The sequence below is a fragment of the Schistocerca serialis genome, chromosome 9, assembly GCF_023864345.2.
Source record: "Schistocerca serialis cubense isolate TAMUIC-IGC-003099 chromosome 9, iqSchSeri2.2, whole genome shotgun sequence".
Lineage (NCBI taxonomy): Eukaryota > Metazoa > Arthropoda > Insecta > Orthoptera > Acrididae > Schistocerca > Schistocerca serialis.
The window spans coordinates 61202995-61229162 of record NC_064646.1 but is presented as its reverse complement, the minus strand read 5'-3'; the positions used below and the strand labels follow the sequence as shown (position 1 = coordinate 61229162).

At 45.6% G+C, this 26168-nt stretch overlaps 1 protein-coding gene across 2 annotated transcripts in view; it reads right to left on the bottom strand.

Moving 5' to 3' along the window:
• LOC126419044 (fatty acyl-CoA reductase wat-like) overlaps window positions 1–26168 on the bottom strand; it is a 250451-nt gene that overhangs the window by 16997 nt on the left and 207286 nt on the right. For both annotated transcript variants that reach the window (XM_050086115.1, XM_050086116.1), the window contains exon 6: window positions 8167–8359. In XM_050086115.1, coding sequence (XP_049942072.1) covers window positions 8167–8359 — 193 coding nt within the window. The remainder of the gene's footprint in view (window positions 1–8166; window positions 8360–26168) is intronic.

Sequence of the window (26168 nt, the reverse complement as noted above, 5' to 3'; positions counted from 1 at the left end):
CCCATGCACCTTTGTTGAGAAGATTACAAATGTACCTGTTCGAGATTTCGACACCAAATCAGCCAGGGGGTGAGGAAATCTGTTCGACTCCCTTTGACTGGCAGGAGGAGAGTAGTGTTTAACGTCCCGTCGTCGAACGAGGTCATTAGACGCGGAGCGCAAGCTCGGATTGGGGAAGAATAGGGAAGGAAATCGGCCCACCTTTTCTAAGGGACCACCGCGGCACTTGCTTAAGGGGGGTAGGGCGTCAAACGGGCCACCTTGCAGCAGGAGAGCCACCACAGGACACTTTAATTTCCACTGTCTATATTTTTACAAATAAATTCATAAAATTTTGTCAGCATGACTAGGAAGGATTCAGAATTCACACTCATAGCAGTGGAAGTTCGAAAACATAACGAAGTAACATGTGAAATTTTATTTTTTTCACTTCGTAATGGCAACATTTGTTGCTATAGGTACGTTTTTCTTCATATGTAAGAGAGATGCTTCGATGAATTTTGCACAGCATACAAACCATACTAAAAGGTGTATGAAATTCTAGAATTTTCGAAATCTATTAAAAACTGTGATAAAAATTGAGGTAATTAAATACAAAATTTGTGTTTTTTTTCTAAACATGAAGTTTAAAATGTAACAGGTCATTCGTTTTTTCCTAAATTAAATAAATTCTAGAATTTCATACACCTGTAAGTATGGTATGCATGCTGTGCAAAATTCATCGAAGAATCTCTCTAACGTATGAAGAAAAGTGTACCTATAGCAACGAATGCAGCCATTAGTAAGTGGAAAAAATGATGAAATTTCACACGTAAAAATTATTACTTCGTTATGTTTTCGAACTTCCATTGCATTGAGTGTGAATCCTTATTTGTAAAAGTATAGACACTAGAAATTAAAATATCCTGTGATGCCTCTCCTGCTCTAAGTCGGCCCGTTTCACGTCCCACCCCCCTTAAGCGATTTAGGGAAATCGTGGAAAACCTAAATCAGGATGGACGGGCGCGGGTTTGAACCTCGTCGTCCTGAAAGCGAGTCCAGTGTGGTAACTGCTGCGCTACTTCGCTCTGTCCCTCTGCTGGGGTTTGCCTTCATTAGCTCGAGCAGCCACCAGGCTATTTGGTGTGCAAATTTCTGACGGATACATTTCTAACTTGTTCAGGAAAGTTGCGTGGGTAGCGCAGAGGGTGTCACCGAACTGGGGGTCTTAGGGGACACTTTGCCATTTTATTCTCACATTCGTGTTAATGTTTCATTCCCGTGCGATCAAGCCACAGGAGGGTTGCTACTTCGGGTCACGTTCAATTTCGTCGAATGGTTTCTAACGGTCCCGAGTGGTTCCAACTTGTACACGCGATCAAAAACTGAGGCGCCGCTGCACTCCAAAGGGATTCGATCACGTTAACGGGAATGCAGTCCCACTATGTCCTGGGGTTCAAACGCCCGCTGTGTCAACAGTGTCAAAGGCTGTCAGGAAAAACTTGTTGCTGCTCATCGCACTGCGAACTGTCGTATCGGCAGCGAAACTTCTAGGAGTCAACGTCCCGAGGAAACGCCTCTCCCTTAATCCCTTTCGCGTCAGTTCTGAGCGTCGGTGTGTCTGAAATCTTTTCCATAAGAAAACTGCGTGATTACAACTCTAGGTGTCGCGGTTCTGATCTCCATCGCACGGAAATCAAAAGCAAGGTTAGAAACTGAATAAGAGGCGATGTGATGACCATCTCATCGTGTGATACGCCCACAGTGGAGTCCAGCAGAATTGTGCTGAAATACAGGGAAAATGTGACATCAAAAACCCACCTTACAGATCACATGAACTTCCGAGCTCCGGCTCCTTTTTTTCGCATGTTGTGGCACCTTGCTGTCTGAAGCAAGGTTGACATTACAGGGCGTCACGCTTTTATACCATTACAGAGGAAGGTTACAGGCACCCGAAGGGAGGCAAATACTGAGTTTCGAAAAAGTGCTCCTCTAATTTAGGTGCGTAGTGCAGTTATAGCAAAAGCCGATATCAATTTGATATTTACTCTAAGAATCCTAAGGAAAGCTAAATGATCCGCGAAGGAACTGCCTTGGAACGCACTCGGTCTATTGATTTTCAAGTACTACTCGTCGGTATGGGACTCTTAGGAGATAGAGTTAATACACACATCAAAAAATGTTTTGCATCACCCCGGTTCCCAGAACTCCTGAAAATAGACCTTGACTGTGGATATTGTATCACAGACAGAGTCCCTTTGAAAGTTCAGAGATGTCACTAAACCCGTTCAAAGATGTAAAAAATTATACATGAGCAGCGCCTAATAGGCGAAGGGGGTCCGACTGCCGATCAGTTCCAGTCATTCCACCAGGAAGGAGGTACGCAGCTCGTTTTGTCTGTAGTTCATCCATGACTAACGGTCAATACCGCCGTTCGATCGCGTCCACATTGTTACTTTGTGCCAGGAAGGGCTCTCAACAAGGGAAGTGTCCAGGCGTCTCTGAGTGAACCAAAGCGATGTCGGACATGGAGAAGATTCAGAGAGACAGCAACTGTCAAAGACATGCCTTGCTCAGGCCGCCCGAGGGCTACTACAGCAGTGAATGACCGCTACCTATGGATTATGGCTTGGAGGAACTCTGACAGCAACGCCACTGTGTTGAACAGGACGTCGTGTTAAGACTCAAACTGTGCGCAATAAGCTGCATGATGCGCAACTTTACTCCCGAAGTCCATAGCCAGGTCCATCTTTACAACCACGACACCGTGTAGCGCAGTACAGATGTGCCGAAAAACATGCCGCATGCACCGCTGAGGATTGGCATCACGTTGTCATCACCGATTAGTGTGGCATATGCCTTCAACCAGACAATCGTTGGAGACTTGTTTGGAGGCAACCCAGTCAGGCTGAAGGATTTAGACACACTATGCAGCGAGTGCAGCAAGGTGGAGGTTCCCTGATGTTTCGGGGTGGCATTATGTGGGGCCGATGTACGACACTGGTGGTCATGGAAGGCGCCGTAACGGCTGTACGATACGTGAATGCCATCCTCCGACCGATAGGGCAACCATATCGGCAGCATATTGGCGAGGCATTCATCTTCATGGACGACAATTCGCCTCCAAATTGTGCACGTCTTATGAATGACTTCCTTCAGGATAACGACATCGTTCGACTAGAGTGGCCAACATGTTCTCCATACATGAACCCTATTCAACATGCCTGGGATAGATTGAAAAGGGCTGTTTATGGACGACGTGACCCACCAACCCCTCTGAGGGATCTACGCTGAATCGCCGTTAAGGAGTCGGACAATCTGGACCAACAGTGCCTTGATGAACTTGTGGATAGTATTCGACGACGAATACAGGCATGCAACGATGCAAGAGGACGTGCTACTGGGTATTAGTTACCGGTGTGGGCAGCAATCTGGACCACCACCTCTGAAGGTCTCGCTGTATGGTGGTACAACATGCAATGTGTGGTTCTCATGAGCAATAAAAAGGGCGGTAATGATGTTTACGTTGCTCTCTATTCCAATTTTCTGTACTGGTTCCGGAACTCTCGGAACCGAAGTGATGCAAAACTTGTTTTGATGGGTGTAGAAGAGATGGAAAAGATCCGAAGAACACTGGCGGTTTTCATCAGGGGTAAATGCGAAAGCGAAGCCGGGATAGTCGTCAAAGGCCAGTGTTAGACGGAACAAGATAGGTCTTGTGCATCACAGAGACGTTTCCTAATAAAATTCCAATAGAAGTTCGTAGGTTATTCGCAGAACGCGGCTGCAGAGTGGTGGTAGCTTTCTTAGGCAGCGGAAAAGTTCATGAGTGAATAAATCGCTGTAAGTGCCCGTCTACCTCTATTTGCGACGAAGAGCTTTCGAATAGGTCGTCCAATTCGGAAACGGACAGGAACATCTTGACAGCTGAACGAATGATTCATGATCATTGTCGTGCCAGAAGTGATGATCTTGTGCGGGTGTTGAATGTTACTCAGGGTTCAGCAACTGCAGTTGCCCGTGAATCTTCTAAATTATAGTGAACTTGGTGCTCGTTAGGTACCACGACAATTGACAGACAGAAACAACAACGTTTGGAAATGTCGCATTGAGATTTAAGGTGCTTTGAAGAAGGAATCAGCTTTTTCGGTGGTAACAGAAGTGGGTCCAGCTTTACGAATCACAGAGTAAACGGCAGAACACGGCGTGTAAACATCCATCATCGCCTACGGCAACACAGTTCAAAAGCCAAGCTTCTTCAAGAGTGTTGATAGTGACAGTGTTTGGGAATCTGAAAAGACTAGTGGCGATTTATTACAGTCCTGAAAGCGAAACAGTAAGTAGTGGCCATTTCTGTCGGCTATTGCACGATCTGAAACCAAAAATCGTAACGAAGAGGAGAGAGAAGCTTTCAAAACGTATCACTTTGTCACTTTGCTTCAGCATAATGCTCATCCTCATACAGCAGAGAACACAAATCGGTGACTTCAAAATCTTGTCTCTCAACTGCTGAAGCACCCAACATACAGCTTCAAGCGATTTTCATCTTTTTCGCCCAATCAAGTAGCACGATCGTGAATCGACGTTTTCATCGGATGACGAGGTTGTGGAGATAGTGCGTGAGTGAATGTTAGTGTGGCCTTTACATGGCAATTTTTAAAAAATTTCGTACTTTTTCTTGTGTTACCCTGCAGCTTGGTTCTCTTCTAAGAGAGAATCAGTTCAGAAAATCTAGTAAAAATAAAAAAAAACTACTTCGCAAAATATTACATTCGTTCGACACATTCATTTATAACATATTTATTTTATATTATTCATTACTATTAATGTTTACATTACTAAATTAATTATTTTATTTATTATTAATATTATATATATCTTTATTACCTATTCATTGTAGTCGCAGGCAAGTTGTACAGTTCAGTTGCCTTAACTGAAAGAGCTCTCGTTTCACAGATAATATTATTAGGGTCAGCGACCCCCACACAATTACAGAGAGAGAGGACAAGGGCTAGCGCAGCCATTCGTTTTTATGACCCAACCAATGATCACCGCAGTCGTCTTTCACTTTGGAGGGAAGGCAGCGGTTCTAACAACAACAATATCTTCGTCTTCAGTTCATTTACGGCAGTTCATATATTTCTAAGTATTACCCGCATGAAATAGCTGTAAGTTAACTGCCACTTGTCTAACAAAAGTTAATGTTTTTATTTTACAATTTGCAACTTTGTAACTTATCTGTTTGTGAAAGTGCCACACCAATTGTGCAGGAAGAGATGCTTTCTTTATTTTAATTTTTTAAGAAAAAGCAGTAATTCAGACACAGTAACTGATAAAGTGTACACTAAAATTAGAAGACTTGTATCAACAACGGAGGCAGCTACAGAAATAGGCTGGTGTGTCATCAGAAGTTTGTAAATGAATATAAAGAATATTTTTTCGAAACCTCATGCCAATGCTTCGAATGTTCTTATTATTGACGAAAATGGCTTGTGTTTGATCAGTTAATGTTTGTGAGTAGCGTCAGTATTAATGGATGCAATCGATGTCTGGTTATTCGTGACAGAGAACTTGTGAGCGAGTAGATGCCGCCACGAAGAGGTGAGGGTGGAGCGAATATGGAATTCAACAGTTCAGTAACGCATCTGAAGAAAATGCTTATTCAACGCTGATGATTTGAAGTGTAATTCGATCGTTTAACTATCGTCGTGTAACTTCCCCCTTATTAATCGACCTACTGGACTGCGATATAACTGACCGTGATCGCATATGCCTAATGAAATTTTACAGTAAGTAAGCCCATCGTTACTGAAGGAAAAGAAAACCGGTTAGTTGAAGGAAAGTGTACAACAGACCCTTTTGAAAGAAGAGTCTATTCTAAACCTAATCTAAATACTGATGATAATTTTGAAATGGATGGAATACACTGCAATCGCTCAGGAATCGCACAGGGTCGAAAAGGGAACCACGTAATATTTACTACAAAAATTACTGATAATACAAAGAAAACACTCCTTAGCTAATAAGGGTATAATTAAGCGGTCGCCAGCCCGCTAGGGCAATGAATCTCCGGAATCTTAAGAAAGTTCATGGCAAAGAAATTTATACAATTAATCACTGGCGTGCCATCAGAAAGTTGTCATGCTTTTCCACAGCACGAAAATTCACGAGAAAATAAATGAATCAGAAACCATTGAGATTGCAATTACTTTTTATGAAGTACCAAATTTTGAAAGTAAAATTAAATGGAGTTACTGGTTGAATAAATGTAGCTAAAACTTTGTTAGGTAAAAAAAAAAATTACTTTCAGTAACCTCAATGTAACGTTATGCAAAATTTAGAAACACGCAAGCAATTTACTTTGATTAACGAGATTGAATTGAATTTACTTTTAGCAAATGAGTACTTGATTTTATTTTTAATATAACAACAGTAAGATACGTACCAAGCTAGCAGAAGTCACTCGCTAAGCTAAATACACAATAAATGAAATATGCACTCTTAACTTGTGCTGTATCTTTACTGCGATTATTAGTTATGCTAGTGAAATTTAACGTTACTTTAAGTGAAAGAAGTTAATGCTGAAAACTGTAAACTGAGCAAGTGAAGCCTTTGTTGTGTAATACAAGAATGAATAGTTACTGTAGCAGAAATTTAGACTGAACTTGTTGGTCATTAGCAAGTACACAAAACTGGCAGTAAACAGTTAATCAATTTTCATATATTTACGACTCGGTGGTTGCGTAGAAAGAAAAGGGAACCGTGCTTGGTAATAATGTCAGAGGACAATGACAACACAGGTGCCCTAGAAGTTTTAACTGTTGGAGGTTATTATTCGCGTTAGCCATACCTTGTGAAAGAAATGCTGCTGGGTAATTCCTATATCAGTTTATAATTTTTCGCTTAATAATCTTAAGATGTCATAGCGGTGCAGACGACGAAGAATGCAGCCGACGACAATGCTCAACTGCCGCTGGTGCTGGATGAGAGCCCGGAGTCGTCTCCAGAGCCACAGATACTTATGGGACAGGCAGTAGTTAGAACTGCAGCTTCTTCCGCCTGTCCACTCCTGCCGTGCTCTCAATGCTCGCGAGTTAACGAATCAGGCGCGTCTACACTGGTGCGATCATAGCTGCACACTGCATCTGCGGGCGCGCCCAACAAACACTTCCGCACTCTTTCATGGCTCAAGCTGCTCTGCTCCCTCTCTGCTCGCAACGCTCCAGAGACTCTCCATACGTAAAGGTAAACAACGGCACAGCTACTGTCATTTCACCGTTGATATCGATACATTTAAAAAAAATTCCCTTGGCTATTACCCAGCAACTTACAACATTTTCATTATAATTACAATCAATTATATACAGTCACAAACAAATACACTATTACATCGATTACTTATAAAATATAGTTCCTGTAATATAGCTTTTAGTCAGAAGTACAGTAAAAGTCATCAACGTATATTAAACGGCGAAAATTTTTGAATGTTGCAGAAGGTATTCTATCAGCAGTTCCGTTGTTAGAATGGTAAAACACGAAGCAAAAGTAATCAATGAAACGAAAGCTGAATGAGTTTTTCAGGTTCATGTGACGGACTTAGCATTTTGTACAACGGGGTCAAATATGCCACTTTTAGAGGTGTATTTGTTTTGACTGAAAATTCTTTCGAAGCCGAACTCTTGTCCAGAATGAGATTTTCACTCTGCAGCTGAGTGTGCGCTGTTATGAAACTTCATGGCAGATTAAAACTGTGTGCCGGACCGAGACTCGAACTCGGGACGTTTGCCTTTCACGGGCAAGTGCTCTACCAACTGAGTAGTGTTTATGACCGTTTTATGATCGTTTCTGCAAGGTTCGCAGGACAGCTTCTGTAAAGTTTGGAAGGTAGGAGACGAGGTACTGGCAGAAGTAAAGCTGTGAGGACGGGGCGTGAGTCGTGCTTCGGTAGCTCAGTTGGTAGAGCACTTGCCCGCGAAAGGCAAAGGTCCCGAGTTCGAGTCTCGGTCCGGCACACAGTTTTAATCTGCCAGGAAGTTTCATGACAAATGATGTTACTTGCAATGCTGTTTTCCCAGTAACAGGTTTTCTAACGACGTGCCTTGAGTTTTAAGTCTCCCTCGTAACAGTGGATTTGAACGTCAGGGCGCGGGGCTGCGGGGGAGAAGCTGGTTTCTGCCGCCGGCCTACCTATTGGTGGCGACGTCCCAGGCGGCGGCGATGACGCAGTTGACGACCAGGTCGCATGGCACGATGTGGGCGATGGTGCGCTTGTCGCACGGCATCACGTGCAGCAGCCCCAGCGTGGCCGCCACACACACGCCCGTGGGGCCGTAAACGTTGTCGATCCAGCCGACCACCGGCTCCTGCGAGGTCGCCACCACTGCAGCACACACACCGCCACTGACTCTCTGACCTCTCTCTGGTCTCCCGTACATCAACATCGTGATAATATGCTATTATCGTTTCTTCTACGATAGGATCTTAAATTTTACTTCACTTGATATTGCGCTGACGCAATGGCCGTCGAACGTTTTACTTAAGGGGGAGGGTGGGGGGTGAGGCGTAGCGCCGTATAACGATCTTGCCTTCTTGGAGGCGGTTAAGTGGGAGATGTGTCTCAGAGCTGGATAGTGACAGATGGTGACGCGAGACTGGACGCGCACGTAGTTAATGTATCAGCCGATAGAGGACAGTATTGGATAGGGGGAGTGTGATTTTAGTTCTGATTGTACCCACTAGAGTGCACTAAAATAATAGAATGTCTTTCATAAACTGTTCTAGTATTTTCATAAAGTGTTATTCTTTTTGTTTAGGTAAAATGTTATAAATGTGTTTTAGCTGTATGGATGATGCGTGAGTGTGATTTAAGGTTAATATGAAGATAATTGTTTAACCAGTTACGTAGTGGGATTTAGTGTGGGAACATTTCGAAGAACTATGGATGTGGACAAAGGGGATTTTTGTAGAATAGATTTGTAAAGTATGTTTATGATAAAGGGAAAGTTAATTCAGGTATAAATAACAATAGTAAATAACTTTATGCATAAGCAAAACTTCAGCATATTAGATAATTACGTCGGCAAAAAGTGCAGTCATTAGGTTTAATATTTTGCGATTGGTTATTGATGAACTGACGCGGGAGAATGTTGTTTTGCTATGGGCTGTTGAGTAAACTGACCAATGGTAAAGCAATATTCTTCGCGCGCCTTTCTCTGCTGCTAGAGAAGTCTTAGAGCATTCTACAGAGGAGTCGGAGCCTAGCCATGAAACAGTTCGGACGTGTGCAGTAGTAGTTCCGATGGAAACGATAAGTTGCCGGATCTAGCAGTGTTTCATACATCAAATGTGTGGTAAAGTGACGGCATAATTATTCCGATGGGCGTGTAGAAATTTCGGAATTTTTAAGTGAATTTTGTGACGAGATAAGACATATATTCCGCGTGGCGTATTGAGCAGGTCGGTGGCTAAAATCTGTGACTGCATTTAGTATCGACAGACTTAATATTTGGCGAGCATTATCAATTAAAAACAATCAGTATTTTTGTAGCTATTACGTTTTCGGGAAATGCAACACATTAACTTGCTAAACTGAGTCAAAGGGATTGTGAGTGACTGTGTTAAGACTACCATGGGCTTGGCAGAGATACTTGTTCATCAAAGTTTCAGAATATGTTAATTGAGGACAAAATTTCCAGCCTTTCATTTCGTGTGAAAAGTTTCTCCCGAAACGTAGATTAGTGACTTTAATTGCAGCCTGGTTCACGTCGAAGTACAGTAGGTTTCGCTCGGCTTCCCTACTGATGATAAGCTGAGACAATGTTCACAGGTAGGTGCAGGTTTCGTCGTAAAGGGACGGAAAGAACCACGACGCCACAGGGACGAATGCGAAGTTGTAATACTGTAATACTTTGTAAAAAGTCTTATAAAATTCAAAGTTTTCACGGCAATGTAACTAAATTTGGCACAGTTGTTAAGGAATGGTACGAGGCGCATTCCGAAAGTAAGGGCCGATTGGTCGCGAAATGGAAACCATAATGAAAATCAAAAGTGTTTTATTTGCAATAGTTAGCCACAACTTCCAGCAACGTCTCTACGTAGTCGCCGCTCCGTCTGAGACATTTGTGGTGGCATTGTATCAACTTTCCAATACGCCCGTCATAGAAGGCAGCTGCCTGCACTTTTCGTCGATTCTCTACGCTGATCTGCAGTCCGTTATCTGTGCCAAAACATTGACTTCATAGCCAGCGATTCGTGTCAGCAGAGATGAAAATCAGAGGGAGTAAAGCCCGGACTGTATGGAGGACGATCAAACACTTCCCAACGAAAGCGCTGCAGGGGCATCCTATTTGCCCCTGCAGGATGCGGCCGAAAATTGTCATGAAGAAGGAAATGCATGACAGTTATGCTGCGTTGGCTGCATCAAATCAGGCGAAATCTCCAACGGGCACTTATACTTGGCGGGAGACTGTTTTCTAGGCATCTTTACGTGCTAGCTGTGCGCTCTGAACTGAAAAAGACGTGACGTGATCAACGGGAATACTAGACTCTGTCCAACACACCTATGTTAAGGTTTACCGGATTTTTACTGTGGTTCCCATTTAGCGACCGATCGGACCTTACTTTCGGAATACGTCTCCTATATGGCTATATGCGGAGTCCGTCCTTCCGCCTGTGACATCGGCATCCCGCATGACAGACCAGAGACGCGGACGCCTTCATCACAACGAGTGAAACCAAAGCAGATGTCTACAGTACGACCGAGGCCGCTGCTGGAGACGAAAACACAGCCCCTTGTCTCAGCCAACGGGCGTCAGGGCCCGCTAACAGAGCACCTCCGATCGACAGCAGTGCCGGAGGTCGCGATCGACAGCAGTGCCGGAGGTCGCGATCGACAAGCGGACTATTTTCCTACGCCACTCACGTAACCGAAATATTTACAGGACATCCATCCGCCAACTGGCCTTATAAGCCACCATCCTTGAGGACTCCGATTGCGACCACGGATAACGTTAGCCGTCTTACGGCCACTCGTGCAGCGTTAGTATTGACTTGACTACTCGATGGGTGTCGGCCATCGTAAACCACCGATGTTGATACGTTATGTTGTTCGTCGTTATGTTCCCTCTTGCCTGCAACCTGAACTTCCACCGTCGGAGGTGATACGGGACATCAAGTCCCACCACCACACCTTCAAAGTGCACTCCGGTGATGTCTTTGGAATGGCATCACTGTCAAATGAAAGTTTTACCATCCGCCAACACAGGAAGACTGTGAGCAACCAGTGAAGCTGTACTTCAACCTCCCAAGAAAAAAAAATGTCAGAAGGCAGTTGTAGGGATCTGCCACCCTGACCGCAACATCTACGCCCCTCATCTGCCGGTAGTCTAATGGCTAGCTAGCGTTGCTGCCTCTGGATCACAAGGTTCCGGCGTCTTCCTGGCCGGATCGAGGATTTTCTCCACCCGGGGACTGAGTGTTTGTGTTGTCCTCATCGTCATCATTCGGGTAGTGGAGAGACTGGAAATGAAAAGATTGGAACTTTTATGGGCGCTGATGACAACGATGTTGAGAACCCCGCTAATCATCGTCATCATCATCATCAACAGTCGGGATCGTCAGGAGTGGTAGCTTCGGACTGTGACTCACGAGTGTCGTGTAACGGCGGTCTCTCCTCCCTGGACAGTCTTGTGGTGATGCTGTACCGACCACTCTCTAGTAGTTTTGTTTCTGTCATTTCTTTAGCGGACTTTCCCGAGCGAGAGACTTGTGAGGAAACCATTTTATTTTGTTATTCTTCTGTTATAAGATCCGAAGTGAGATCCTTACTTTTTTTCTTGCTTGAATTGTGTTTTCTTTCGATTACTTTGTCGACATCAGTAATGTTCTGGTTTATTGGTTTTTCTCAATAAAACAGATTAAGGAATATTATTCTCTTTTGCCCCTGCCACCGCAGATACAGTAATACATACATAAGTTTTCATGCAGACTGAAGTTATGTTTTTAATTACAAACAGTCGCAATTTTCTCAGCAACTTGAGTACAAATGTTGCTTTTTCTAAAAATCTTTCAGAACGAAATCAATGTCTTATTGCGCAAGTTTAATATGCGATTATTACAAATATCTGTGAAACAGAGCATGGATATTTTTCCTAGATTTTTCCAGCTCTCCAAACTTCTGTAGTGAATGAAAATTTCTTGTACAGAATGTTTCACTATAGTATTGACTAACTGCACGACAAGTACTATACCGTCTGTGGTATGTGAGGGAAAGTCGACAGCGTGTAAGTTAGGGGAAACCCGAATAAAGATTTGATATTGTTTGTATTAGGTCTTACTTTATCTGGGTGAACAAGTGCAAAATATACGCATTCTGCTCTTCAATTTGGAAATTTGTGGTAAGGTCTTACGGGACCAAACTGCTGAGGTCATCGGTCCTAAGTTTACGCACAACTTAATCTAACTTAAACTAACTTACGCTAAGGACGACACACACACACACACACACACACACACACACACACACACACACACACACACACACACACACACACACACACCCATGCCCGAGAGAGGACTGGAACCTCTGACGGGGGAAGCAGTGCGGACCGTGAAAGACGCCCTAGATAGCGCGGCTATCCCGCGTGGCATTCTGCTCTTCATTCTCAAGCACTCTTTCCTTTGCTTGTCCTTTTAGGGTAACCCACTTCTCAGACTGAGTAACAATAATGCCAGCTGCATCAGTTCTATGTTATCGATAGCCTTCAATATCGACAGTGCGAAAGCTTCTCGATCAAATCCTAGCCTCTGTAGAGTCCGTAGTCTGCCAAGATTAGCACTGTTAAAAACTAAACAAGTGTCACACGCTGCAACTCCATCAACAGTTGTGGAAACAAACGTCGTCTTGGGGCATGGTTCTGCTATCAGATATTTGTAACTTTCATTAGGACTGACGTTTTCCATGCACACACTTTTGTGGACGTTCTACATCTCCTGCACTTTATCTGCCTCGTGATGACTGGGTGTTGTGTGCTGTCCTTAGGTTAGTTAGGTTTAAGTAGTTCTAAGTTCTAGGGGACTGATGACCATAGATGTTAAGTCCCATAGTGCTCAGAGCCAGAGCCATCTTCTGCACACCAAAGTATTTCCCACATTATGACTGCATAAAACTGGAAAAAAACACCGCAGGAATAAATAATTTCAGAAACTATAGAACAACAAAGGGGCGTAGCCCCATGCAAGCTTTTGTTGATTATTATTTTTATCACACTTACGAGTTGAATTGGAACGTAACATTCCGGAATTGAAATTTCAATACCATGCATCAAATGAAGATCCAATAAAAATTTTTTCCCAATTTTGGTCGCTTTCGCGTACGTGTCCTCTTAAGAGCCAATATTGACGTTGTAGAGCGAGACCTCGGGCTGCATAAGAAGGGGTGTGGGTAAAGCGGCCACGCAAAGAGAAATTCAGTTTTCATCGAACCATGGTTATTGATATAAGCTTACCACTTACCCATGATGAATCTGCATACTATGAGGTGAAACACCAAATATTTTTATTTTTAAGGCCTTTTTCTGAAGGCGTACATAGTGACCAGTTTTCCGTACCTGAGTGGGTACTGTGGCCAGTGCCATTTCGACGGGAACTGTAAGGGGTCCGTAGGCCCTTAATATAACTTTGCACTCGGCACAGGTCGATACAGCGAACAATCGATTGTGACGTGTTGCGATATCGAGTGTTGAGTTGCGCCAGAGTGGTTGGCGGGAATGGGGTGTGTGTGAAGGCCATTGTTGAAATACAGGGTCTTTAACGGAGAAGAGTGTCGCCATCGCCGTGGTTAGACCCCTAAGTAATAGATTAATACCGGGAAAGTGAAGAAGTATCATTACGGAAGTGATCAGTGACGTTACCAGTGCCGATATTTGGTTTCGCGTCTACCGCGCCGGCCTGACCTTGGATTACAGTGTTGGATGCAGTGATGGATTAGCGTGTGACGATAATGGAAAATGAAGAAAGCCTGTGCTGAGATTAGCCGTAATTAGATTCGTATGACGAAGGCAGGGGCTGTCTCCTTTTTGTGTTTTCAGAAGAGTATAAGTTCGTAATTAGTAAAACTGTGTTGGTGTTCCTCATTACCAGACATTCAGTATTATAGTATTGAGCAGAACGAACTGGAAAGTAACAACTTCCGTAGCAGTCAATTCCGATTACCAGCCCCATTAGGTTCACGGTCATGTTAATAATAAATATTGGACTGCTATTCGATCAGATCAGGTCGGGATAAAATCGGAGGTGTTACAGAACCCATGTTTGTTTTTCTGATTTCCAGGCACATTTTCTAGGAATTTCACCACCTGCATCAATACCAAGCGAATGTAGCACCTTCTTTCCGATTTGACTCCTGTATTACACCAAATGTAACAGAACAGAGACGGTTTTTAACTTAATGTCACAAACAGATGCGATGACGGATGATAGCTTTGTATATTTAAAAATACGCAAAAGTCTGTCTGATTTGTAATATTTTGGAAGTTACATGGAAGTAACTAACTCTTGTTGCTCAAGGTGGTCTCACATCTCCCGGTTGGATGACAGACATGTCCGCATTAATTAATGATCCGCAGAAGAAATTATTGAACTGAAATAAAAAACAAGAAACTACATATGTGGGCCAAAAGAGGTCACTTAAACATTGATATTGTAAAAAATTATTACTCTCCATTTAAGTGAGGTAACAAGAATAACATAAATGACTTATGTTATGTAAATCGGCTCAGAAAAAAAATCTGAAGTATAACGGAACAAGCTTCCTCTGTAAATCTCAATCACAACAATGGCCATGTGTATTAGTACTAGTTGACTACTTCTCGGCAGGTAGCAGCACTGTTCTGTGCAAAAAAATAACTACGCAAGAGGCACTTTGCCCGTCCTGTCCCCTTTACCACACCTTTTGCTACAGATCTTATTATTAATTGGGAAACCTCCGTAAATAAGTATGTTATATTAATTAACAACAGAATCTGCAATATGAGACACGGTCGCAAATGTTTTGGTTGTCATTTTTCTTTTACTCATTGCGATGTATTGCAATACCCTTAATTTGATTTCATGTTGTTAGAAACATGCACCACATTTGAAGATGGCCGTCTCTATAATGCGCATTCACGGATCCATGTTACTTCCGCTTGAAATTTATAATATAGCTGCCCACAGGTGCTAGCTGCGCACGCTCGTGAGTTGTCAGCACAGGAAGACAAACGATTAAATATCCCCCCCCCCCCTCTCTCACTCTTCCGTTCACCCCGCAGAGGCCGGGCTACGTACCAGTCAGCCCCTGAGGTAAGCGAGAAATCTTATTTAGCTCACGACCGAATTATTCAACATCAATTAAAATTAAACATACTTTAAAATGTCTCTCTCTGTAAGTATTTCTGTTTTTTACTGAACAGGAAAGGAGGTCTTAATGTTAGTTGATGTTTTTCGATGCGGCTGTTAGCTACTAATAGGACAGTTGATAAAATAGCGATATGTCGATACCACTACAGAGAAATCAGTACATATTTGCGATATTTTCTCCCCCGATGTACTCCCCCTGCGGATCCGGGGTAAGAATAGGCCCGAGGTATTCCTGCCTGTCGTAAGAGGCGACTAAAAGGAGTTTCAACCGTTTCGGCCTTCCATGTGATGGTCCCCCTTGGGGTTTGACCTCCATTTTTCAAAATTCTACAGAAGTACGAGCCTTTTGGGGAAGGACACCTTACGTGGTGTACCACTGGTCCTAAGTGCACTAAGACCTTGGCACTCAGCATTGTACCGGCGTTGTAACCATGCCCGCTATTCCTCAAATTGGGAGTAAACGCCTGATGGGCTGTACAAGTCACGCCCATAGTGCGTCCCCATCTGCACCAGCGATCATGATGGACTTTCCATGGCACCAGAAATCCAGCACGTTAGCCAGCCCGTTGTGGTGGGGTTGTCATGTACCCTCTAGGTTGTAGCCCCCTGACAACACAGGGATCGTACTGCCGATACCTGAGCTGCAACCTCCCCACGTCGGCCAAGGAGTAGATGCCCGTCTCCTTGGGGCATCAGGACTCCCGGCAACGGTCATCCTGCCCGGTGGCCCTTGCTGAGGCTGGGTGGCGCCCATGGGGAGAGGCCCTGGTCGGAGTGGGTGGTATCGGGGCGGACGTTTCGCAGATGAAACGTCAACATGTATCTGGTTGCTCTGCGCCGAGTCTTTCAAAAGAAAAGGTACCGTTTCTAGTTCTGGTTCTCCTGCCCTTTCCCCCTTGGCCACTCCATGGGAGGAGGGACAAGCCCGCTGGCTTGGGGCGAAGTACTTCCCCCGCTATTTGGTCTGTTCTCGAACCAATGGGGGGACGATCGCCACCTCAAAGCCCATGTTCTTTGTTCAGCACATTGAGGACATCTTCGGGGAAATTGAGGCTCTCAGTAAGATGCGTTCAGGGTCCGTTCTTATCAAGACCACCTCCGCCACACAGTCGGCAGCGCTCCAGGCGTGCGACTGCCTAGGGGACATCCCAGTGTCCATTGTCCCGCATCTGGCACTAAATTGGACGCAGGGGGTTATTTTTCATCGTGACCTCCTGCTACAATCTGATGAGGAGCTCAGGGCCAACCTGGAGCGCCGAGGCGTGCATTTCGTCCGGCGAGTCCAGCGTGGCCCCAAAGACCGTCGCATCGACACCGGGGCCTTTATCCTCGCCTTCGAGGGGGACGTTCTCCCGGAGAAGGTAAAGGTGATGTGCTACCGGTGCGACGTGCGACCTTACGTCCCGCCTCGTATGCGCTGTTTTCGGTGTCTGCGCTTTGGGCACATGTCATCACGGTGTGAGGCTGAGACCCTTCGTGGCGACTGCGGACGTCCTCTTCGTGAGGAACATACATGCACCCCACCACCTCGGTGCATTAATTGCCCTGGCCTCCACTTGCCTAGATCCTCAGACTGCCCCGCATATCAGAAGGAGGAGAAGATACAGGAACTCAAACCTTTGGATCGGCTCTCTTATTCTGAGGCCAGGAAGAAGTATGACCGCCTCCATCCCGTGCCGTTGACCACTTCGTTTGCCTCAGTTGTGTCCACACCTTCCGCGGTATCCTCACCCCTATCCTGTCCCCCCTCCGCCTCCTCTGCCCATCAGGGGGCTCTGCCTCCACCTCCCAAATCCCTCCCTTCCAAATCCTCCTCCCCCATGGCCCCCGCCCCCTCTGCCCCAGGGGCCACCCTTCCTCCTCCTCCTCTCCCCCCGCCACCTGAGAAGCGATCCTCTTCTCAGGCGTCCATCGGGGAAACGTTCCGGACCCCAGCTTCCGAGGTCCGGCGTTCCAAAACGGACCCCGCACGTGAGGACCTTCTTCGGGTCCAGCCCACCATCCCTGTGCCTCCTCGGCCTTCCAAGAAGGCCTCAAAGAAAAAGTCTCTATCCCCCTCTCCACCCCGGCGCGTTTCGTCTGACGCTCCATCCGTGAGTCGCTGCTCCCGGCCGTCCTCAGTTTCGCCGGGACGCTCTGCTGCCAGGCGCTCAGCTGGCCTCTTGCCGGCAAATGATGCTGCCCCTCCTACACAACCAGGGACAGCGGCCGCAGCTGGCGACGAGTCGATGGAACTGGATCCGCCTCCCGCCAGTTGTAGCGTTGTTCCCTCGCAACCTGGCCCTCCGCGACCGTCGAGGTGACCAGCTCTTCCCCGTCTCGTTCCCCCAACTTTTTGACTAGCGATGGCGTTGTTTCATTGGAACATAAGAGGTATTCGATCTAATCGGGAGGAATTACAACTGCTCCTCCGCCTGCACTGTCCGCTCGTCCTTGGTCTCCAGGAAACCAAGTTGCGCCCGACTGACCTTATTGCCTTTAACCACTATACCTCGGAGCGGTATGACCTCACCCCTGTGGACGGTATCCCAGCTCATGGTGGGGTCATGTTGCTCGTTCGGGACGATGTCTATTACCATCCCATCCCATTGACCACCCCACTCCAAGCAATAGCTGTCCGCATTACTCTTTCTGCTTTTACTTTTTCAGTTTGTACCATCTACACTCCACCGTCATCTGCTGTTAGTCGGGCTGACATGATGCACCTGATCGTTCAGCTTCCCCCGCCGTTTTTATTGTTTGGCGACTTCAATGCCCATCATCCCCTTTGGGGCTCTCCTGCATCCTGTCAAAGAGGCTCACTCTTGGCGGATGTCTTCAACCATCTCCATCTTGTCTGCCTCAATACCGGGGCCCCGACTTTCCTCTCGGACTCCACTCATACCTACTCCCACTTGGACCTTTCGATCTGTTCTACCACTCTTGCCCGTCGGTTCGAGTGGTATGTCCTTTCTGACACCTATTCGAGCGACCACTTCCCCTGTGTCGTTCGTCTCCTGTACCACACCCCATCCCCACGTCCTTCGAGCTGGAACATACCGAAAGCTGACTGGGGACTTTACCCCTCCCTGGCGACCTTTCCAGACCACGATTTTCCCAGTTGTGACAGTCAGGTCGAATACCTCACGGCTGTTATCATCAATGCTGCCGAACGTCCCATTCCTCGTACTACCTCTTCTTCACGTCGCGTTTCCGTCCCCTGGTGGAACGAGGCTTGTAGGGACGCTATCCGTGCTCGACGACGTGCTTTACGCAACTTTCGCCGCCACCCTACGTTGGCGAATTGTATTGAATACAAAAGACTCCGAGCGCAATGCCGTAGAGTCATCAAAGAACGCAAAAAACTTGTTGGGCCTCTTTCACCAACTCCTTTAACAGTTTTACTCCCTCTTCCGTCGTTTGGGGTGGCCTGCGCCGGCTGTCGGGCATTAAGGCCCACTCCTCGGTACCTGGCCTGACCTCAGGTAATGAGGTCCTTGTTGATCCTGTGGCTGTCTCCAACGCCTTTGGCCGCTTTTTCGCGGAGGTTTCAAGCTCCGCCCATTACCACCCTGCCTTCCTTCCCAGGAAAGAGGCAGAAGATGCTCGGCGACCTTCCTTCCACTCACTGAATCTGGAAACTTATAATGCCCCCTTTACTATGCGGGAACTCGGACGTGCGCTTGCACTGTCCCGGTCCTCTGCTCCGGGGCCAGATGCCATTCACGTTCAGATGCTGGCACACCTTTCTCCGGCGGGCAAAAGCTTCCTTCTTCGTACCTACAATCGCGTCTGGACCGAAGGTCAGGTCCCCATGTGTTGGCGTGATGCCGTCGTTGTTCCTATACCCAAACCCGGGAAGGATAGACACCTTCCTTCTAGTTATCGCCCCATTTCTCTTACAAGCTGTGTCTGTAAGGTGATGGAGCGCATGGTTAATGCTCGGTTAGTCTGGATTCTTGAATCTCGACGGCTACTTACTAATGTCCAATGTGGCTTTCGTCGTCGCCGCTCCGCTGTTGACCACGTTGTGACCTTGTCGACATTCATCATGAACAACTTTTTGCGAAGGCGCCAAATGGTAGCCATGTTCTTCGACTTGGAGAAGGCTTATGATACCTGTTGGAGAGGAGGTATCCTCCGCACTATGCACGGGTGGGGCCTACGCGGTCGCCTGCCCCTTTTTATTGATTCCTTTTTAACGGATCGAAAGTTTAGGGTACGTGTGGGTTCCGTATTATCCGACGTCTTCCTCCAGGAGAACGGAGTGCCTCAGGGCTCCGTCTTGAGCGTAGCCCTTTTTGCCATCGCGATCAATCCAATTATGGATTGCATTCCACCTAATGTCTCAGGCTCTTTCTTTGTCGATGACTTCACGATCTACTGCAGTGCCCAGAGAACATGCCTCCTGGAGCGCTGCCTTCAGCGTTGTCTAGACAGCCTCTACTCATGGAGCGTGGCAAATGGCTTCCGGTTCTCTGAAGAGAAGACGGTTTGTATCAACTTTTGGCGATATAAAGCATTCCTTCCGCCATCCTTACATCTCGATCCCGTTGTTCTCCTATTCGTGGAAACAACTAAGTTTCTAGGGCTCACGTTGGACAGGAAACTGTGTTGGTCTCCACATGTCTCTTATTTGGCGGCCCGTTGTACACGTTCCCTTAATGTCCTCAGAGTTCTTAGCGGTTCATCTTGGGGAGCGGATCGCACTGTCCTGCTTCGCTTGTATCGGTCCATAGTCCGATCGAAGCTGGATTATGGGAGCTTCGTCTACTCGTCTGCTCGGCCATCCCTCTTACGCCGGCTCAACTCCATCCACCATCGGGGGATACATCTTGCGACTGGAGCCTTCTACACTAGTCCTGTCAAGAGTCTTTATGCTGAAGCCGCCGAGTTACCATTGACCTACCGGCGCGACGTACTGCTGTGTCGGTATGCCTGCCGGTTGTTGTCTATGCCCGACCACCCCGCTTACCAGTCCTTCTTCGCCGATTCTCTCGACCGTCAGTACGGGTTGTATGTCTCTGCCCTGCTGCCCCCCGTAGTCCGCTTCCGTCGCCTGCTTCGACAATTGGATTTTGCCCTCCCTACCAACTTCAGAGAGGGTGAGAGCCCGACACCACCTTGGCTCCAGGCTCCGGTTCATATTTATCTTGACCTTAGCTCACTCCCGAAGGAGGGTACTCTGGCTGCAGTGTATTGCTCACGGTTTGTCGAACTTCGTGCTCGACTCTCCGGTCACACCTTTATTTACACCGATGGCTCCAAAACTGACGATGGTGTCGGCTGTGCCTTTGTCGTCGGGGCCGCCACCTTTAAATACCGGCTCCTCGACCAATGTTCGAGCTTTATGGCCGAGCTTTTTGCTCTCCATCAGGCCGTTCAGTATGCCCGCCGCCACCGCCATTCATCGTACGTACTCTGCTCTGACTCACTCAGTTCTCTTCAGAGCCTTGGAGCTCCCTATCCAGTCCATACCTTGATTCAACGGATACAGCAGTCCCTCCATTCTTTCGCTGATAATGGTGGTTCTGTCATCTTTCTGTGGGTTCCCGGACATGTAGGAGTGCCTGGGAATGAGGCTGCGGATGCTGCAGCCAAGGCTGCAGTCCTCCTGCCTCGGCTAGCCTCCCATTGTGTCCCGTCATCTGACGTTCGTGGGGATGTGTGTAAGAGGCTTGTGTCGTTGTGGTGGGATGCTTGGTCATCCCTCCAAGGAAACAAGCTCCGGGCAGTCAAACCGCTCCCAACTGCTTGGACAACCTCCTCCCGACCATCTCGGCGAGAGGAGGTCCTTCTGACCAGGTTGCGGATTGGGCATTGCCGGTTTAGCCACCGCTACCTGCTCTCCGGTGACCCAGCCCCGCAGTGCCCTTGTGGTCAGGCATTAACAGTGTGCCATGTTTTATTGTCGTGTCCCCGTTTTAGTCAATTTCGTGTTGTCCTGTCCCTGCCATCTACTTTACCAGATGTTTTAGCTGATGACGCTCGAGGAGCTGCTCGTATTCTGCGTTTTATAACTTTAACTGGCTTGTCCAAAGACATTTAACCTTTTTACTTATTTTATCTGCATCCTTGTCAGGTCCTTCTGGTGTCCCCCCCTTCCCCTTGAGTTTTACTAGATTCCATGTGCTCTAACAACAGTGACTGGGCGCTAATGACCTCAGCAGTTGAGCGCCCTTAAACCCCACAAAAAAAAAAAAAATCCCCCGATATACAGATATGTCGATATCAAAATGGCCATACCGAGTGCCGATATTTTTATTTTATATTTTTCGGTAAATATTTGAAATTTTTCTTTTGAAATTGTTAGAACATAATTTTACTTTCAATGTGTGAAGGTGCCTTAGTACTTTTTGAGCTTTCATCACGTCCAGCCTGTGACTGTGTGAAACATGTATAGGTAAATAAGTTATATAAAACTGCAACCAGTCACTGGCTGCAGTTTTATATAACTTATTTACATTCAATTTACAGTCAGGGTTCTAAAATATCCGTAATGGATAAGCATAACACGTATAGGTGACACGAAAGAAGAAGTCCTATTGCACTGGGAGGGAGGGGCAAGGGGGTGGTGGTGTGAAGGGAAAAACGAGGATAACTATGTGAAGAAATAGCACACCACTTGCGTTAAGAAAACAGTTTTTAACGCAACTAGTGTGCTGTTTCTTCACATCGGCATCCTTTAGAAAGAGCTGCTGATACTGATGAACAAAAAAAAACCAAACGACAAGAATGATCTTTGCAGCTAGTGGAGACGTGTGAAGGAAAATGGTCGTAATCGGCGCTCGGTGCTACCAATAGAAACTGCAACGTTTAGCTACACCACGCAGTTTTCCTACATGAGTACGAAAAAAGGTTAATTTCGACATGTGGTCAATGACAAATTAAGAAAATAAGGTATAAGAGGTTAACTGGAATGCAATATTGCATGAAAATGCACCTTGTACCCAGTTGTTGATTAACAACACAACATTAGATCAAAAAAGTATTGTGATACAAGCTTTTCATCTGCACAAAGACCCATTATTAACTTACATAATTTCAAATTGTGCTTCTTTCAATTCTTACTCTAAGGGGGATAGGCAGGCTGCTAGCTTGTTGATGTACAGCATATCTATAATAAATCAGTGCTTAAATAAACAGCTCTGTAACCGGCAGTATATTTACTATGTGCAGCCGATATTGTATAGGGCGATATGTCTATATTTTATCCTTCGATATCTCGTTACTTTTTGTATGCGTATCGAGATCCCATAACGACACTTTCTTAAATATCGATGTATCGGACTCCTGATATTTTTTGAAAATATCAGCTGTCCTAGTTGCTAGATGCAGCTTATTATAAAATACGGACGGAGAACTGCGAATCATACGGATACTTCGATTCGGGCAGAGTGCATCCCGCGGGCCGCAATTTAACGACCACTGCGCTAACAGGTTTAAAGGTGGACATATTCGAGTCTTTTACGGACAATACGCGGAAAATGAGGAGACGAGCTTCAGTCATCTCAAGACGAAACATGTCACTGGTGCAGAAGACACGAGACAAATCCGAAAACTTCTATATTCATGTTAAACATTTAAACGGTTGTTGAATGTAGATAGATAACGCGTTAATGATATCTTTATGTAAAAAGTAATATACAAAATATTTGCAAGTAGGGAAGAATGTCGTAGGTTAGTCAACACATGTTACCTGGTCGGCGTTTCGATCCAGCTAACGAGTGTAAATTCGCCTAACTTGCGTTTTTTTATCATATTTCTTAATTTGGATTCAGCTAATCATTATTGGTGTGTATTAGAGTACTAATGTAACACATTGACTATTATCATATTAGCTACCGGACTTGAATGATCCAGGATTACGTACCAGCCCGAGACCTTTTCTCACATGCGTATAATTGATAGAAAGATGTCCTGTTTACTTAATTTCTTCAATATTATTCCTTGTAGTCCATGTCTATTGGAATTATGCACAACCTTTCATAACAAATGAACATTACTTTCAGCATTTCAGACGAATGACTTAATTTTTGGAAGAATAGATCAGAAATGATATAAATATCGAATTTATAATACTTCAACAGACTAGTTTACAAATTCATAGCAGATGCAACAACATATTGGAATTAGTAGACTTTATGCTTTACTTTGAGTGTGAATAATGAAGAGACTGCCCAAGCACACGAACTTTTCATTCGGACAGACCTTACACATAGCTACCAACCTTGAGCAGAGGCTGTCAGTAATCACACGGCAAATATGGAGAGGGTCCGTCAACGAAATTCGGAACCAAAAGTTCACGGGTTCTCCAGGAGGCCCGGAAACTATATATACATTTGACTTCAATGCAGCTGCGTAGTCGAATTATGTGGTCTGAGTTAAGTATATCATTTTGATGCACATGGCCTACCAGGGAAGTCAGCTGTGTGTTGCCAATAGTGTCTTTAATACGTGGGCTTCCATTTGTATAAAACTGGTACAAATAGCAGCCTACCTATTACAGTATTGGCAAGATTTTCCCAATTGAAATACTTTTAAATTTGAACACAATACTTGTTCGTAAGCATATGGAAATGTTTTCTGTATGTCCATCTTTTCTGAGATGGTTGCGGGACTCGGCTGTTCGATACAGAATGTCAAATGAAACACCTTTCAGCGATCTAGTTTCCAAACAATTTGGCTACCAATTTCGGTGATTTACTACGCCGTCTTCAGGCCCCTGACTGACGTGTAGGGAGGTTCCACATTGGTTCTGGGGGCCAGAAATACCGGTATTAGATTTCTGCTTGCTATAGCGATCGCTTCACATCATCTGACGACCAGACCAGAACCAAGGTGGAATCTTCCTACACGTCGTTAGGGGCCTGAAGATGACGTAGTAAATCGCCGAAACGGGTAGCCAAATAAAATAAGATTGGAAACTAGATGGCTGAAAGGTGTTTAATTTGACATCCTGAAAATGTTTTATCTTGTAACAGTTTTTCACTTTTGGATAAGCCTTACCTTTCCGAAGTAGAGTTCAGAGCTTTCTCCATGGAAAAGTACGCGACGGTCGGGGACAGTGGGGATACCATTTGCTGTGCCATTCGTCATCTCATGATATTCGTTGCGGTACGTGAAGTACGTTATCGTTAAGGCTTGGCGGAACAGCTTGACGGTATGAGGTGGCAACGAGTTACAGCGTGTCTTGCGTATAACTCTGCGAGGTTGCAAGCATATTGCTTCCTACGAAACGTTGTCAACATCTTCTTGAAATTGCCTCATGGTACATATGCACTGAAGCAGGTCGTCGACCACAAGAACGGTGTCTATCCCAACATTAAAGTTACTGTCGAGTCGGAGAAGAATGGTAAGCTTCCGTTCTTGGATGTTTTAGTTCAACGAAGGCAGGAGGTGGGCTTGGTCATTCAGTGTACAGGAAATCTACATACACTGATTGGTGCTTAAACGCCAACAACTTTCACCGCCCTATACATGAAAAGCAGTACTGAACACGTTAGCACACAGGGCAAAGATTACATCTGACGGCGACTATCTACAGCGTGAATTTCAGCATTTGATGCTCGCATCAAGAGAAAATGGTTACAGCAAGTGCCACCGACGATAAACGCCGCTTGAATCGGCGGTACGGGCCTACCTAGCTGCATTCCTCCCATAGTGTAGAGCAACTACTAGCAAGGTAGGGCGCGTGATGAAGAGACATGGACTGAGACCAGTGTTCCGGCCCGCCTCCAAGATAAGAGATATGTTATGGCCCGTTAAAGACAACATAGCTGTTAGAGTCCCTGGAGTGCATAGTGTCTCCTGTGAATGTGGTAGTATGTACACGGGACAAACCATTCGCACTGTTTCCGAGCGTTGTGCAGAGCATTCATGACACGTGAAGCAATGGGAACTTAAGAAGTCGGCAAAAAATACAATTGGAAAAAAAACCGCGAGTTTTGGCTCAAAACACATCACACTGGGATTCTGTTATGAAAGAAGCGGCCGAAATTAAAACAGACAGCAACCGTTCTAACAGAGAATTAGGGTACACACTTAATAGGGTACGGGGGCGGGCTTTTGACTCTGAGGGAATGCAAAGACGTAGGCTTGACGCTTGTAGGGAAGCGGGAGCGGCAGTTTCAAATGTGGCGCCCGCCGCATGCGCCATGTGACGTCACTAGGTCCCGGGACGGAGCAAAGCCTTCTAGATACAAGCCCTATGCCTTCGACCATAAATATAATAGACTGGCCCTGACGTCATTTTCGTGGCCCCAACATCTCTGGGCTGAAGTCACGTGAATGTTGGCAAAACATGGTTGTTTCGTGTTGCGCTTATGGCTGGACTCAGCGTTTTGTCGGGAGAAATTGCATTACATTTCACGTGTAACTGTTTCTATGATAGTGCAGATGCGTTTATTGAAATCTGCTGAAGTGACTTTTATATGTTTCTTTACACTTGAAACCGGGGTCAGGGATTTTCTCTGCCTCGTGATGACTGGGTGTTGTGTGCTGTCCTTAGATTAGTTAGGTTTAAGTAGTTCTAAGTTCTAGGGGACTGATAACCATAGATGTTAAGTCCCATAGTGCTCAGAGCCATTTGAACCATTTTTTACACTTGAAATAGAGTATCACGTAAATTAAAGTGTTGAAGGTGATGCCTGTAAAGTCAGTCATATTACATTTTGGAAAGTATCTGTTATAATTCGGTTACAGAAGTAAGTATAACTGTTTCTCGTTCCTACCGAAGGCAGCTTTGTGTACAGGCCCTGAAATGGAAAAAAACGTTAAGCCATCTGCACATACGCGCCTTTTCTCGAAGCACT